Here is a 15,059-nt window from a genome sequence, read left to right as displayed (position 1 = left end):
TCAAGGGCTGGAAAACTTATTTCATGGAATACTGGAGGAAAATATGCCAGGCCTGGCCAGAAATCTGGACATCCAGATACAAGAAGCACACGGAACTCCTGGGAGACTCAATGTGAAAAGGCAATCACCACGTCACGTAGTTATTAGACTGACCAAAGTAAATACGAAAGAAGCAATTCTTCGAACATGAGACAGATTAACAGGAGAAAAGTATATACATTTATTTAATGCAAGTTTTATGTGACATGAGAGCCCTCCTTAAGGCTCATGAAGGCCCCAAAGAAGCAGTTAAACTTGAACACTTATATACTGGGTTGAATAAAAATTAGTGAATTGTGAAAACATGACAAGGTAAGGGGGCCTGGGCGAGGGTCGCTAACTGTGGAGAAGTGACTAGGAAGATAAGCGTGAGTTTAACAAGATTTGTTTGTACGGATTTCTCCCAGTGTTAACATCCCATCTCCAGTGATAAAAATGTCTTTCTCCAGGTGTAGGAAGGACAGAGTGTCCTTCCTGCATCTGCTCTTCTGGTTCTTTAGTGTCTTTAACTCAAAACAATCAACATGCCAAAACATGGCATGTTGAGAGGCATAGTTTTCTGAACTCCTTCTTGTTGCTGGGTGCAATGTTAACATTTATTTCTTAGATTCATCTTGTTCATTGTGATGTTGCAGTTTTCTGTGTCCTTAGTGATTTCTTTTTCTGGTTGATCTATCTATTATTGAGAGACTTGTGTTAAAATTTCCTGCTGTGATACTGGATTTGTCAATTTTTTTATTGTACTTCTGTCAATTTTGCCTTGTGTATTTTGAATTTGTTATTAGATACATGTAAGTTTAGCATTGTTATATCTTCCTGATCGGTTTAACATTTTTATTGGTATTTAGTAACTATTTTTTATCTGTATAATGCTTTTTTGCATTACAGTGCATTTGTTATTGTGCTAAATTTACATAACATAAAATTTACCATTTTAATCAGTTTTAAGTGTACGATTCTGTGGCAGTAAGTTCATTCACATTGTTGTACAACCATCACTACCCTTCATCTCCAGAATTTTTCATCTTCCCCAACTGAAATTCTATACCCATTGAACAATAACTCCTCATTCTTCCCTCCCCCTGGCAACCACCACTCTACTTTTTGTCTCGGTGAATTTGACTACTCTAGGTACCTACTATAAGTAGAATCATGCAATATTTGTCCTCTTGTGACTGGTTTACTTCACTTAGCATTATGTCTGCAAGGTCTATCCGTGTTATAGCATGTGGCAGGATTTCCTTCTTTTTAAGGCTGAGTAATATTCCATTATATGTACATGTACATATATATATATATATATATATACATATCCCCTACATCCCACATTTTGTTTATCCACTCATCTAACGCACACTTGGGATGCTTCCACCTTTTGGATATTATGAATAATGCTGCTATGGACATGGGTATATAAATATGTGTTTGAGTTCCTGCTTTCAGTTCGTTTGAATATATACCCAGAAGTGGAATTGCTGGATCATGTAATTCTATGTTTAATATTTTGAGGATCCACTATACCATTTTCTATAGCAGCTGTGCCATTTTACATCCTCACCAGTAATATACAAGGGTTCAAATTTCTTCAACAAGTGTTCCTGGCCAACACTAGTTATTTTCTGTTCTTTTTTTTTTTAAATAATAATCATCCTAACTGGTGTGAGGTTATATCTCATTGTGGTTTTGATTTCTATTTCCCTAATGATTAGTGATGTTGTTCATCTTTTCTTGTGCTTATTGGTCATTCGTATATCTTCTTTGGAGAAATATGTATTTAGGTCCTTTACCATTTTTTAATCAGGTTATTTGTATTTTTGTTATTGAGTTTCAGTGTTTATTGTTTTGATGTCGTTTTGGTCTGTTATTAATATATGGCACTAGCCTTCTTTGGATAATACTTTCCTGGTATATTATCTCAATCCTTTTTTTTCCACCTGCTTTATGTATCTCTCATAGAAGACATATGGATTTTGTGGTTTTAGTCAATCTAAAAATTTTTGTCTTTTAATTGGAGAGCCTAGTCCAATTATACTTATTACTTTTACTAATATATTCAAATTCATTCATACTATCTTTTGTACCTTCTATTTGTCCCACTTTTTCTATGTTTTGTTTTTGCACTTTCTTCTTGTTTACCTTATTTGGAGATTCTTTTTTCTCCTCATTCCATTTTTTCTTTCTTCTACTGGATTGGGACTTTTACACACTGTATTTTTTTTTTCTTTTTTAGTGTTACCCAAGATTTTTACTTGCGTGTTAACTTAAAGTTTAAAGTTAATTGATATCTTTATCTCTTTTCCACTGCATATGTAACCATTAAACTCTAGGGGTCTAATCAGTATCTACCTGTTATATTTCTCAAGAGTGAGTCTGATTCTGGTCCCTCAGTCCCTCAAACCTAAGAAGACATATTGCTGCTTCTAAAACGGTCTCCTTGAAGTCCTTCTTGGCTTATCGTAAGAGAGAAGCCCATCTCCTTCTCCACGTAAGGTGGTATGGAGATGAGAGGTGGAATGCACAGCACATCATTACTACTGCCTTCTGTAAACTCCTAACCTCTCATTACCTTAAATGATCTGGTTTCTTTTAAAATACCAGTCTGGCTGTGATGTGGAGAATGAATTGGAGGTAACAATTACGGATGCACTTAGCACAGTTAGAAGACTTTTGCATAGGCTAGGCCAAAAATTTTTGGTGTTTTAGTATAAGATGCTGACAGTAGAAATGGAAGGGAAAGGATGGATTTGAGAAGTATTTGGGAGATAGACTCACCAGGCAAATGGAGCCACAGCAATGTCCATTACTTTGCTCCATTGTCTGGCTCTTTGCCTTATAAAACACATCTGTGCTTGTCTTCTATGTGCTGCATCCAGCTACATGAGGTCTTATTGTTGTGATCTAAGGCTCTCATATTGTACTTAAGACAGGTACCTGAGGTAGAGAGACTATAGGTGAAGGATCAGGCAGTATGGAAATGACAAATGGTAGGCTTGTCATTCAGAAGAGAGTTTGAGGAGTAAAAGTCAGGAACTAAGATTAGATGGTAGAAAAGAAAGTATTCAGAACATTATGAAGGAATCTGGATCATGGTGGCCAAAAGCCTTGCGTAATCTTAACAAAAATATAGGGTACCATCTACAATGAGATGTTAGGTACTGAATCAAAATCCTTTCTGTAGCAGAATTCATGAAACAACCATAGATAAAAGACTGTATCTGATTGATAACAGAAGAATAGTCATTGCATAAATGGTGAAGTATTTGAGAAGGAACTCCTCTCATCTCCTAACAAGATCAGTTGTTCTTATGAATCTTTGAAGAATCCTACAAGTGATAACTTAATGTCCATGTTCCTACTAAATTGCTCAGAAGGAAAGCATCATCAACACACGAAGTATTTAGTAAAGGTATTCATTAATTCAATGAATATTTATTGAGTGCCTATTATATATCAAGTCTTATCCTAGGCCCTGGGGATATAGTGGTGAGCAAGATAGACAAGGCCTTTGCCCGCATGGCGAAGACACAATGAACAGACACAGATGATAAACAGGTAAACAAAAAAATTAATGATTTTATATCTAATATATGCTATGAAGAAAGTAAATATGGTGACAAGGGGAATGAGTAGGATAAGCAAAGAGCTGAGAACAAAAAGCAAAGAGCCAAGGAAAGAGCTTTCCAGGCAAAAGAAATTGCAAGTGAAAAATGCAGCGAGGCAAGAAAAAACTGGGGTGTATTTAATAAATAGGAAGGAGGGCAGTGTCAGATGGCTAATAGTGAGATGGTGTGGTGGGAAGGTTAGGGAGGAAGTCAGCAAGTGCTAGATCATATAAAGTATTATAGGCTGCATGAGGAGTTAAATTTTTTTCTTGGTGGCAGCAGAAACCATTACAGAATTTTTTGTAGGACAATAAAATAATCTAATTTGTATATTTGAAAGATCACTCTGACTGCTGGTAAAAGTATGAGATAGGGCAAGAGTAGAAGCTGCTAGGCCCCTTAGAAAGCTACTGAAGTAATACAGGTGAGGGATGATGGTGCTGGAGCAGGTGCACTTGGGAGAAGACAGGATTTGATGATGGATTGCCTGTTGGGGGTACGAGCAAGAAAGTAATCAAGAATTATCTAGGTTTATGGCTTGCAGCCAGGTGAACGATGCTGCCATTTTCTGAAATGAAGAGTGCAGTTATTAGGCAAGGTAATTGAGAGTTCTATGAGAGTTCCACGTTAGACATGTTGAGTTTGAAATGTCTGTTAGGTGCCTAAGTGAAATGTGAAGTTGGTAGTTGGGTGTATGAATTCATAACTCAGAAAAGTCCGAGCAGGAGCTTGGCATTTGATAGTTGTCCATACATAGATGGGTGATTTTACCTGCAGGAGAGGGTATATGTAGAGAACAAAAGCCCCGGGACATGCCAGGAAGAGATATTGAGATCAGAAGGAGAGACCAGTAAGGTATGAGCAGCCAGTAAGGTAGGGGGAAAAATAGGAAAATTGGGGCCATATAAACCAAGAGAGGGTGTTTCAGAAACTTTGGAGTGAACAACTGTGATGCATGCTGCTGAGAGACTGAGTAAAATAAGATCAAAGAAGTGACCTTTGAATTTGGCAACATTCTAAGCTGTAGTAACCTTGATGAACGTGGGCATGGGACGGAGGGTCTGGGCTGGGGAAACAGCACAGGCATTGGAAGGAGATCTTAGAATGTATAGGTGGTGTAGTTTGATGATGTTCGTCTTATTGTAGTGTTTTCACTGCTCAACAGTTGTACTTCTTTACTTCTGGAACTCATTGACTTCTAAATTTAAGTTCATTCTTCATTGCCCAAATCGTCTTTCTTTCTCCTTTTAAGGCTGACTTCTCTTCTCTCCTGGAACAGCAGAGATTATTCACCCCCAAGAGCAATCTTACACTTGAATGCAAAAGACTCATTTACTTCTCCAGCAATGTGGGGAGACAGCTTCAGGAATTAAGGTGGCTGCCTGGCCATTGGCCATTGACTTCAGAGAGGTTAACTTTTTAACATTAGTACACTTTATTTTTTATTAATTACAGTTTTACAGCAAAATAAAGCAGTTTTATACCAAAATTGAGCAGAAAGTACAAAGAGTTTCCATATACCTCTTGTCCTCCCCAACACACACACAAAACCTCCCCTACTATCCACATCCGGCACAAGTGTGGTAAATTTGTTACAATTGATAAACCTACATTAACACATCATTATCACTCAGTCCATAGTTTACATTAGAACTGTGGTCCCCAAGCCCTAGGCTGTGGACCAGTACCAGTCCGTGGCCTGTTAGGAACTGAGCTGCACAGCAGGAGATGAGCAGCAGGTGAGTGAGCAAAGCTTTATCTGTATTTATAGCCACTCCCCATCGCTCGCATCACTGCCTGAGTTTTGCCTCCTGTCAGATCAGCAGCAACATTAGATTCTCATAGCACGAACCCTACTGTAAATTGTGCATGCGAGGGACCTAGGTCATGTGCTCCTTATGAAAATCTAATGCCTGGTGATCTGAGGTGGAGCTGAGGCAGTGATGCTAGCTCTGGGGAGTGGCTGCAAATACCGATTATCATTAGCAGAGAGGTTTGACTGCACAGAGACCATAATAAATCAATTGCTTGCAGACTCATATCGAATCCCTATTACTGAGTGGCAGGTGACAATGTAATAATAATAGAAATAATGTGCACAATAGACATAATGCACTTGAATCATCCTGAAACCTTCCCCCCACCCCTGCCCCCTGGTCTGTGGAAAAATTGTCTTCCATGAAACTGGTCCCTGGTGCCAAAAAGGCTGGGGACGACTGCATCAGGGTTTACTCTTGGTGTTGTGCATTCTATGGGTTTGGACAAATGTATAATGACATGTGTCCATCATTATAGTATCACACAGAAGAGTTTCACTGCCCTAAAAATCCTTTGTGTTCTGCCCCTTCATCCCTCTCTCCCCTCAACACCTGGCAACCAATGATCTTTTTGTGTGTCCATAGTTTTTCCTTTTCCAGAATGTCATATAGTTAGAATCACACAGTGCGTAGCCTTTTCGGATTGGCTTCTTTCACTTAATAGTACACACTTAAGTTTCCTCCATGTCTTTTCATGGCTTGATAGCTCATTTCTTTTTTAATGCTGAATAATATTCCATCATCTGGATATACCACAGCTTATTTATCCATTCACCTACTGAAGGACATCTTGGTTGCTTCTATTGATAAGTTTTGGCAATTATAAATAAAGCTACTATAAACATCCATGTGCAGGTTTTTGTGTGGACATAAGTTTTTGACTCATTTGGGTAAATATCAAGGCATATTGCTAGATCCTACGATAAAAGTATGCTTAGTTTTATAAGAAATGGCCAAACTGACTATATCATTTTGCATTTCTATCAGCAATGACTGACTTCCTGTTACTCCACATATTCACCAGCATTAAGTATTGTCACTGTTTTGGATTTTTGTCATTCTAATCGGTATGAAGTAGTATCTCATAGTTATTAATAATTTGCATTTCCCTGGTGACATATGATGTGAAATACCTTTTCATATGCTTATTTTCCATCATTTATCTTCTTTGGTGAGGTATCTGTTAAGGTATTTGGCCCATTTTGTAATCAGGTTGTTTGTTTTCTTATTATTGTACTTTAAGAGTTGTTTGACTTATAGGGGGATCAAAATATGCCATCCCCAAATATGCCACCTTGGCATAGGGATTATTTTGAGCTAAAGGCTATGGAGAAGAACCAGACACAAGAAAAATCCTTTTCCCCATCCACCAAAATGGGCAGGATGACTTTTAATCATTTGAGACAAATCTAGACTCTTAATCAGCCCAGAGACTCAGAGAAGAATCCACATACTAAAACCTTACCAAAGTAACCTTATCTTTCATTAGTTTCCCCCATTTATTTACCTTCCCACAGTTTGCTGACTGGAAAAAATCTGAACTCATTTTCCTTTGCCTTGTCACTTCTCTAAAAATTTATTGTTCTTTGTTAAGAGGTTATATAAGCCCCAAGTTCTAACCATCCCTTTTAGTAACTCATTGCTAACATTTCTCATACATGTAAGCACAATGCACACAAGGTACATGTTAGCAAACTCTGCCTGTTTTTCTCTCGTTAATCTGTCTTTTCTCAGTATGATTTTCAGGGTTCCAGTCACAGAACCTAGGAAGGTAGAGAAAAAAAGAGGGGTTTTTTCCCTCTCCCCTACAGTTTATTTTGGATAACAACCCTTTATAAGATATGTCTTTTGCAAATATTTTCTCCTAGTATGTGGTTTGTCTTCTAATTCTCTTGATAAGGTCTTTCACAGAGAAGTTTTTAATTTTAATAAAGTACAGCCTATCAATTTTCTCTCTTATGGATTGTCTTTGGTGTGATATTAACAAGTCATTGCATTAAGACGGCAAATTTTGTTATGTGTATTGTCTTAGTCTGTTTTGTGTCGCTATAACAGAATATCACAGACTGGATAATTTATAAAGAAAATGAATTTATTTCTTACAGTTCAGGATGCTGGGAAGCCCCAGGTTGAGGAGCCCACATCTGAGGAGGGCTTTCTTGCTATGTCACCCCATGGCAGAAGGTAGAAAGGCAAACCCACCAGGCCTAACTCATCCTTTTGTCAGGAACCCACTCTTGCAATAATTGCATTCATCTATTCAAGAAGGCATGGTCCTCATGACCTAATCACCTTTTAAAGATCCCACCCCTCAACACTGTGGCATTGGAACTCTGGGGGACATGTTCAAACATAGCACACATTTTAACACAATTTTTTTAATTGTGGAAAACAGTGATTGTCATACCCAAGGTCATCTAGATTTTTTCCTATGTTATTAATATCTTCTAGTAGCTTTAGTTCTACATTCTATATTTAAGTCTGTGATCCATTTCAAGTTAATTTTTGTGAAGGCTATGAAGTCTGTGTCTAAATTCATTTTTTTTTTTGCATGTGGATATCCAAGGCTAACATTTTAAAAATAGGTTATAAAGTTAATATATGCCCATTATAGAAATTTCCTAAAAGGCAGACAAATATAAAAAAGAAAATTTAAATCATTACGTTAATACTTTGATATATTATCAATTAGTCCTTTTTACATGCATTTTAACATTTTTACCTTGCCTTTTTCATTTGAACATTATAATATGACCATTTTCCTTATAAAATTAAAAGCTCTTTGTAAACTCCACTTTAATACTTGGATTTACTCCAAGTATGTCATGCATTATCATTTACTTAGTTTTCCTGTTGTTGGCAATTCTTTATTTCTAATTTTTACCATAATGCTGTAATGAATATCTTTGTATAGAAAGCTTTTCCCTGTGTTTTAGGTTATTTCCTTATAATCAAGCCATATTAATAGAATTATAGAATCAGAGGGAAAAAAATAATGATTGAGCTCTTAATGTATAGTGTCAAATTGCTTTCTAGGAAGCTCGTACTAATTTATAATTCCATCAGTAGTGGATGAGTGCCCATCTCCACTCAATTCTCGCCACTACTGAACCCTGTCATTTAAAAATCTTTACTAATTTTAGAGATAAAAATTGTACCCCATTGTTGTAATTGCTATTTTATTGACTACTAGTGAGATTGAACAAATGTTAATCAAATGTTCATTAGTTAGCTATTTAGGGGTTTGTAAATTGTTTGTTCATAAAGTGGCTCACTTAAACCACTGTTTTATCCAAATTGTTTAACAATTCTTGGTTTGTTTTTAGGAAAACTGGGAAAGCTTACATAAGAAAGATACTGCAACATGACACTCCTAAAGGATTTTTGTCCTCAGCTATTGCAGAAATGATAGAGCCTTTTGGAATAGAAGAAGCGAATGAGAGCTCTTGTTTGTCTAGTTCTCTTTCCATTAGTTATACTGGAAATTCCTTCTATAAACTTACGCTTGATTTACAAAGTAAGTGTAATAATATAATACATCTCTGATAACTACAAAAAATATCTTTTGAAAAGATTTTTTTATGCTCATTTATAGAGCAATAGATTTCAAATTTTAGTCCAATTGGCAAACTACCTAAGTTTACATATACTTAGGTTCCGAGAGGATTTATTTTTTTCTAATATAAGAAAACCTAGCTATAACTTTATTGATATCTCATCAATAGTAGCACCTATCATTCATTCCTATGAGTTTATTTTGCCTTAAACAATGCTCAGAAGCAGTGAGAGAAAATAGGAAGTTCACACAGACTTTGCCCACATAATAAAATAATTTTGAATCGCTGTTATGTAGGGTATTTCTATGTAAAAGGATAAGCTGATAGATACATAGCAAAAGTTAATATAGTTTATTCTAAGAATTTGGGTTTTACTCTGAGTAACAAGAAGCTATTGGAGGGTTTTGAAAAGAAAGTGGCATGATCTGACTTATGATTTAATGAGATCACTTTGGAGCCTGTGGTGAAAACAGACTGGGCAGGTGATGGAGAAAAGGCAAGGAGGCAAGCAGGGAAATAAGCTATGGAGACTGTTGGAATAATCAGGTGAGAGGTCATATTAAACTTAAGATGCCTGTTACTCATCCAGTCAGAGGAATAAGATGAGCATTTAGGAATATAGGTCTGGAAGTTCAGTGAAGAGGTCTGGACTGGAGATATAAATCTGAGAGTTGTCAGCATATGTATTAATATGATATGATAGTTAGTGCTATGAGACCGAATAAGAACACCTGGAAAATGAGTGGAGACAGGGAAAAAAAGAGGTTTGAGGTCTAATGCCAGGCATGCCAACCTTTAGCATCCAGGGAAATGGGGGAGAATCTGTAAAGGAGATTGAATGGTTTGGTCAGAGATGAACTAAGAGAGAGTGTGTCTCAGAAGCCAAATGAGGAAGAAGTGCTTCTGTGTTACATACCACCAATAGGTCAGGTAAGGTGAGGAATGAAAACTGGCCAGTGGATCTGTGTGAAAGTCATTGGTAACCTTGACAAAAGCTGTTGGCTGGAGTAGTAGAGTAGTGGAGTAGTTGGCTGGACAAAAGTCTGATTGGAATGAGTTCAACGAACTATGAGAAGAGAAGAACTGAAGACAGCGAATAAAGGTAATGCTTTCAGGGAGTTTCACTGTAAAGGGGAGAGGGGAAGTTATATTGTGGGTGAAGGGGGGATGTTAGAAAGGATTTTTGTTGGTTTGTTTAAATCAGGAGTAATTAAAGCATGTGTGCATAATTAAGGAAATTATGAGGCTTGCTTCTATTTTTTTTTTTTTTAGAGTTAAGACAATATTGCTGATGTGTTTCATGACCTATCAAAAATATTTTGATAGTGATGACCTCCCTCTCCTTGAAACAGCCTTCCTTTGGCTTCACTGATATCTTCTCCAGTGGATTTTCTCCAGTTGTTTGTCTCCTTGAGAGGATCTTTTCCCCTTCCCATTCCTTAAACGATGGTGTTCCCGAAGGTCCCACCCTGGTTTTTCTTCTAAATCTTCGTGTTCTCGTTGAACAGTTATTCATCCGTTAAACAAATATTTATTGAGCTCCTTTTATGTAATACGCACACCTTCAAGCACTGGAAAACACTGGTTACCTTATCCTACTCTTGTATAATCACCATAAATATATCAGGTTATTAAATCTTTTTGCAGTTCCATAGTAATCAGCTTTCTTTACTTAGTCCTACATGGTTTTATTTTCTGCTGATAATTTTATAGAATGGTTTCATAGTAAACATTAAAGTATAAGGTGCATGACATATCCATGATAAATTTTCTATAATATAATTGAATTATAACTTGAAATTTGGCAAATGTGTTGTCTGGTTAAGATAATAATGTAAAAGCTCAAATAGTGTATTTGTTAGTTATGTACACCGCTATGCTTGGTGAATATTGGCTGTTTTATTTTATACCAAATCTTTTCTGTTTTATCTCCAGTTGCTAATGCCTTATTTGAAGATACAGATATAGAGAAAACTGTGGTGATTCCTGGTCACAGCAGCTTCCTGATCACAAGCATTTTAGATGATAAGAATGCATTAGCTATTGCTACAATGCCTAACAGAGCATCCAGCAATGTGACCTTTCCAAAGGACTCCTGGTTTTTATACAACTTTGGGCAAAGGAATGGACAAACATGGACTATATATTCAAAACCGTGTAATTATTGGTTTCAACATAATGAGTCACTATCCATCAACATGGTGAAATACATTGATCTGGGAAACTCTCAGGTTTTAAAAGTTAAAATCATACCTAATGCAAAAGGTAAGTTTGTTTTTATTGGGAAATATCAACAGGAGATGTTATTCTTTTCGTGAATGTGAAATATACTTTTTAATATTTACTTTATCTTTGGTTCCCATAATTGTTGGCATTCTACTAATAACAATATTAGCTTCTAATTATCGAGCACTTATTATGTGCTAGGCTCTGGATTAAATTATTTTTATACCTTATGTTATGTAATGTTTATAATGATCCTAAAGACACAGACTATACTCCTTATTTTACAAATGAGGAAAATGAGGTTAAGTTACCAGCCCAAGTTTACACAGAATTTTAGTTTAGGTTTTCGTCATCCTCTGAAATGAAAACCTTTTAATTACATTTGTATTGTTATATTTATTTCACATACAGCTGACCTTTGAACAACACTGATTTGAACTGCATAGAGCCACTTGTACGTGGATATTTTCAACCAGTGGATAGAAAATACAGTATTTGTGGGATATGAAACCCACATACACAGAAAGGCTGACTTTTCCTATGTATGTGGATTCTGCAGGGTGCACTGTAAGACTTGAGTATGAGTGGATTTTGGTAGACACAGGGGTCCTGGAACCAATCCCCTGTGTATACCAAAGGACAACTCTATTCGTTTTAAGCCAAAAAGTGGCTTTTAAATAGAATTTTATATTCTTCTGCATTTCTCCAGGTATTATTTATTTCAAAACTTATTAAAGATGCTGGAAAAATAAAACAAAAAATTGTAGTAAATAACTGAACTAGAAAGAGAGGAAGGAAAGATGGAAGGGAGGGAGTAGGGGAGAAAGGGAGGAAAAGATAAGAAAATCTTGTCACCAGAAATGAGGAGGGAACTCAAAGCCAAAGAAATTAGCTAATGTATGGCTCCCTGAAGGATATGGCATTAAGATACAGGCCATATAGGCAGTGTGATGGATTTTAATGCCCAAGTATTGACCGAACGTTTGATTTGGGGCCTTCTTACTTTGTGATAGGAAGTTGGAACTGAGACTGTTAAAGAAAGCTGGGACCATCAGATCATGAAGAGGGGATTAGGAAAACTCTACCCACTGACCCAAAGAAGCAGTAAGGGGTATTATCATCTTCCTGGAGCTCAGAGTGGGGTAAAAAGAATCTCTTGTAAAAAACCCAAACTCCAAGACTGTGTCACATCCAGGAACTGCGTACCAGATGCAGGAATCGCGAGCTGAGAAATAATGATAACACATGGGCCCCAGCATAAGCACATACAAAACCCTCTGTGGGAACACTTTCATAACCAGGTATTGTGGGCTAGTATGGAAAAATCAATCTCCATTGAACATGAACTGAGAGAAAAAATTTTAAAACTATATAAGTAAGTGACCCAATGTAAGAGACAGTCAACAGGCACAGGAAACAGAAAAATTTAAACTCCAAGAACTTGAGATAATAGAAAAATAAGAAAGACACTATAAAATAAGTATGCATAAAACTCTCAGAGTAAAAGAAGATATAGGAACCATGATGAAAGGACAAAATGCAATTTTTAAAAAAGTCTTATTTGAAAAAAGAAACCAAGTACAACTTATATAAATGAAAATTATAGGCTTTGAAAAAAATTTTGAGGACATATATTACCATCAATACTGTATGCTAAATATCCTGAAAAACTTCCTTCTGTTTGAAACCTTCATAGATTCTTTCTTGTTGTTTATATGACTAATTGTCCATATTCCCTTCAAATAATTTGAGTTTTAATTTTATGGTTTTAACTTTCTATTTAATTCTTAAAGCTGTCTGAATTTTGTTTTGGTATATTGTAGATGGTTAGCTAGTTGCTCCAACATTAGTCCTTTTCGTTCACTGATTTCAAAATGTAATTTTATCTTAGTATACAATTTACCTATTATTTTGACCATTTCTGGGTTTTAAAAATCTATTCTATTGTAATCTCTTTATATTCTGGACTGATACCACAATGTTCTATAAAATAATTATTTTAGCTTTAAAATATACCAAATTGGTTGTTAAAGGACTCAACCATTTATACTTGTTCAGTTTGATGGAAGCAAATAGTAATCAGCAAATCAACTCAATTGCCTCTTTCCGTAGAAAAGCCTAGTCTGTGCTCTTCAAGGGTAGTCCCTGAACCCACATTAGCAGCACCAGGGCCCTTGCTAGAAATGTAGAATCCCAGGCTGTACTGCAGACCTTCTCAATCTGCAATTTAACAAAATCCTCAGTTAAAGGTTAGGAAGCCCTAGCCAGATAGATTATTTTGGTTTAAGCGAAACAGCTACAGATGAGACCTCAGGCAAAGCATTTATTACTTATCAACTCTGGTTTATTGGTTATGAAAGATGGCAGTTAGACTACATGGTATTTCAAGTCTCATTTTCCTTTAAAGTTCTCAGCATGGCAAGGTTGCAAACTGATGACCTGCAGGCAGAAATTGGCCTGATGTCATATTTTGTTTGAAATGCCCAAGAGTTTTCTCTTGGCAAGTAATTGACTGGCAGCCCTTTAAATTCAGGATGTACTCTTCATTTTTTTCTGCTAAATCAACTAACTCAGTGTAACTAGTATTATCCAAGAGACCCTGGTATGCATTTGAGAACCTGGCAGAGGAATGAGGGGTAGAAGGGAGCAATATTTTTCTGAGAAAATATTTGTAAAAATAAATTTCTCTAAGAACTATTAAAGTTGATTTTATGTAAATTGTTAACTATATGTGTAACCATTATGCAGCCTTCATAATAGATTCTGTAGATGTTCTAAAATCCTGGTTAGCCAATCATTATTAAATTGAGTTTACAATTTTCATTATGTTATAGTAACTGTTGACTTTGTTTCCATAGGTCTTCAAATACTTGAAGTACCACTACTGAAAGTGTTAGTTGGAAACCCAGCTTTATTGGAAGTTAGGGCTCAAGGCACTTTTGATGACACTGATAGTTATCTAATGAAAATTTCTGTAGCTAGCAAAGCTTTACGTCAAGTAAGATTTTCTTTAATTATAAAAAGTCTATTAAGCTTAGAAAAAATTTTTAAAACAACTATTATTGACACTTGAGCATTATTTTAAATACCTGTTTATAAGTACACATTATAAGAACATACAGTCAGGATGAATAGATTGAAGGAAAATGGTAATAATTTTATAAAAATAGGTTTATGCTCTGCATATTTTTAAAATGTTATATATATATATATATATTTACCCAGCTTAACAAAAGAAAAATTGAAATGAAACTAAAGGAAATTGTACATTTCAGATAAAATATTTTTCACCACAAAAATATTAAGTTGAGCTATATGAAATTACCCTTCTGTAGACCAAAAACAGTAGAATATTGGTTTTATATGGTGCAATCTATAATTTTTGCAAATATTCCTTTAAAAGTTGTACTATTAGATGTCCAACATTCTGGATTTGTTTGCTTTTTTGTATCTTACTTAACTTACATCTTTAGGCCCCTGTATTTCCTTTAACAGTAGAACTCTGCTTAGTTTGGCAAAAGAACATAAAAATACGTCATTTTTAATGGCTTCAGATTATAGGAGCTGGGGCAGAACTACCACCACCAGAATCTACTACATCACTACAGTTATTAACATCTATACGTTTTTAAAGTTCCAAAAATACTTAAAAATTTCAAACAATTGATCAAATGTTATTGAATGTTTAATATTGTTCAAGGATAAAATATATTTACTGTGCATAAATCCTACCAAAACCTTATCTTTATGAAATACAGGGATTGCTAAGTGAATAATTTTTTTCAAAATGTATACCAATCAAAGTTATTTTATTCATA

At 35.6% G+C, this 15,059-nt stretch overlaps 1 protein-coding gene across 1 annotated transcript in view; it reads left to right on the top strand.

Moving 5' to 3' along the window:
* The window catches only part of CATSPERB (catsper channel auxiliary subunit beta), a 138,884-nt gene that overhangs the window by 108,872 nt on the left and 14,953 nt on the right, over positions 1 to 15,059 (top strand). Inside the window, exons 15-17 of the mRNA XM_012656728.1 lie at positions 8,785 to 8,975; positions 10,951 to 11,280; positions 14,100 to 14,239. Coding sequence (XP_012512182.1) covers positions 8,785 to 8,975; positions 10,951 to 11,280; positions 14,100 to 14,239 — 661 coding nt within the window. The remainder of the gene's footprint in view (positions 1 to 8,784; positions 8,976 to 10,950; positions 11,281 to 14,099; positions 14,240 to 15,059) is intronic.

The sequence above is a fragment of the Propithecus coquereli genome, unplaced genomic scaffold (assembly GCF_000956105.1).
Source record: "Propithecus coquereli isolate 6110/MARCELLA unplaced genomic scaffold, Pcoq_1.0 Scaffold516, whole genome shotgun sequence".
Classification (NCBI taxonomy): Eukaryota; Metazoa; Chordata; class Mammalia; order Primates; family Indriidae; genus Propithecus; species Propithecus coquereli.
This window is presented reverse-complemented; position numbering and strand designations above follow the sequence as displayed.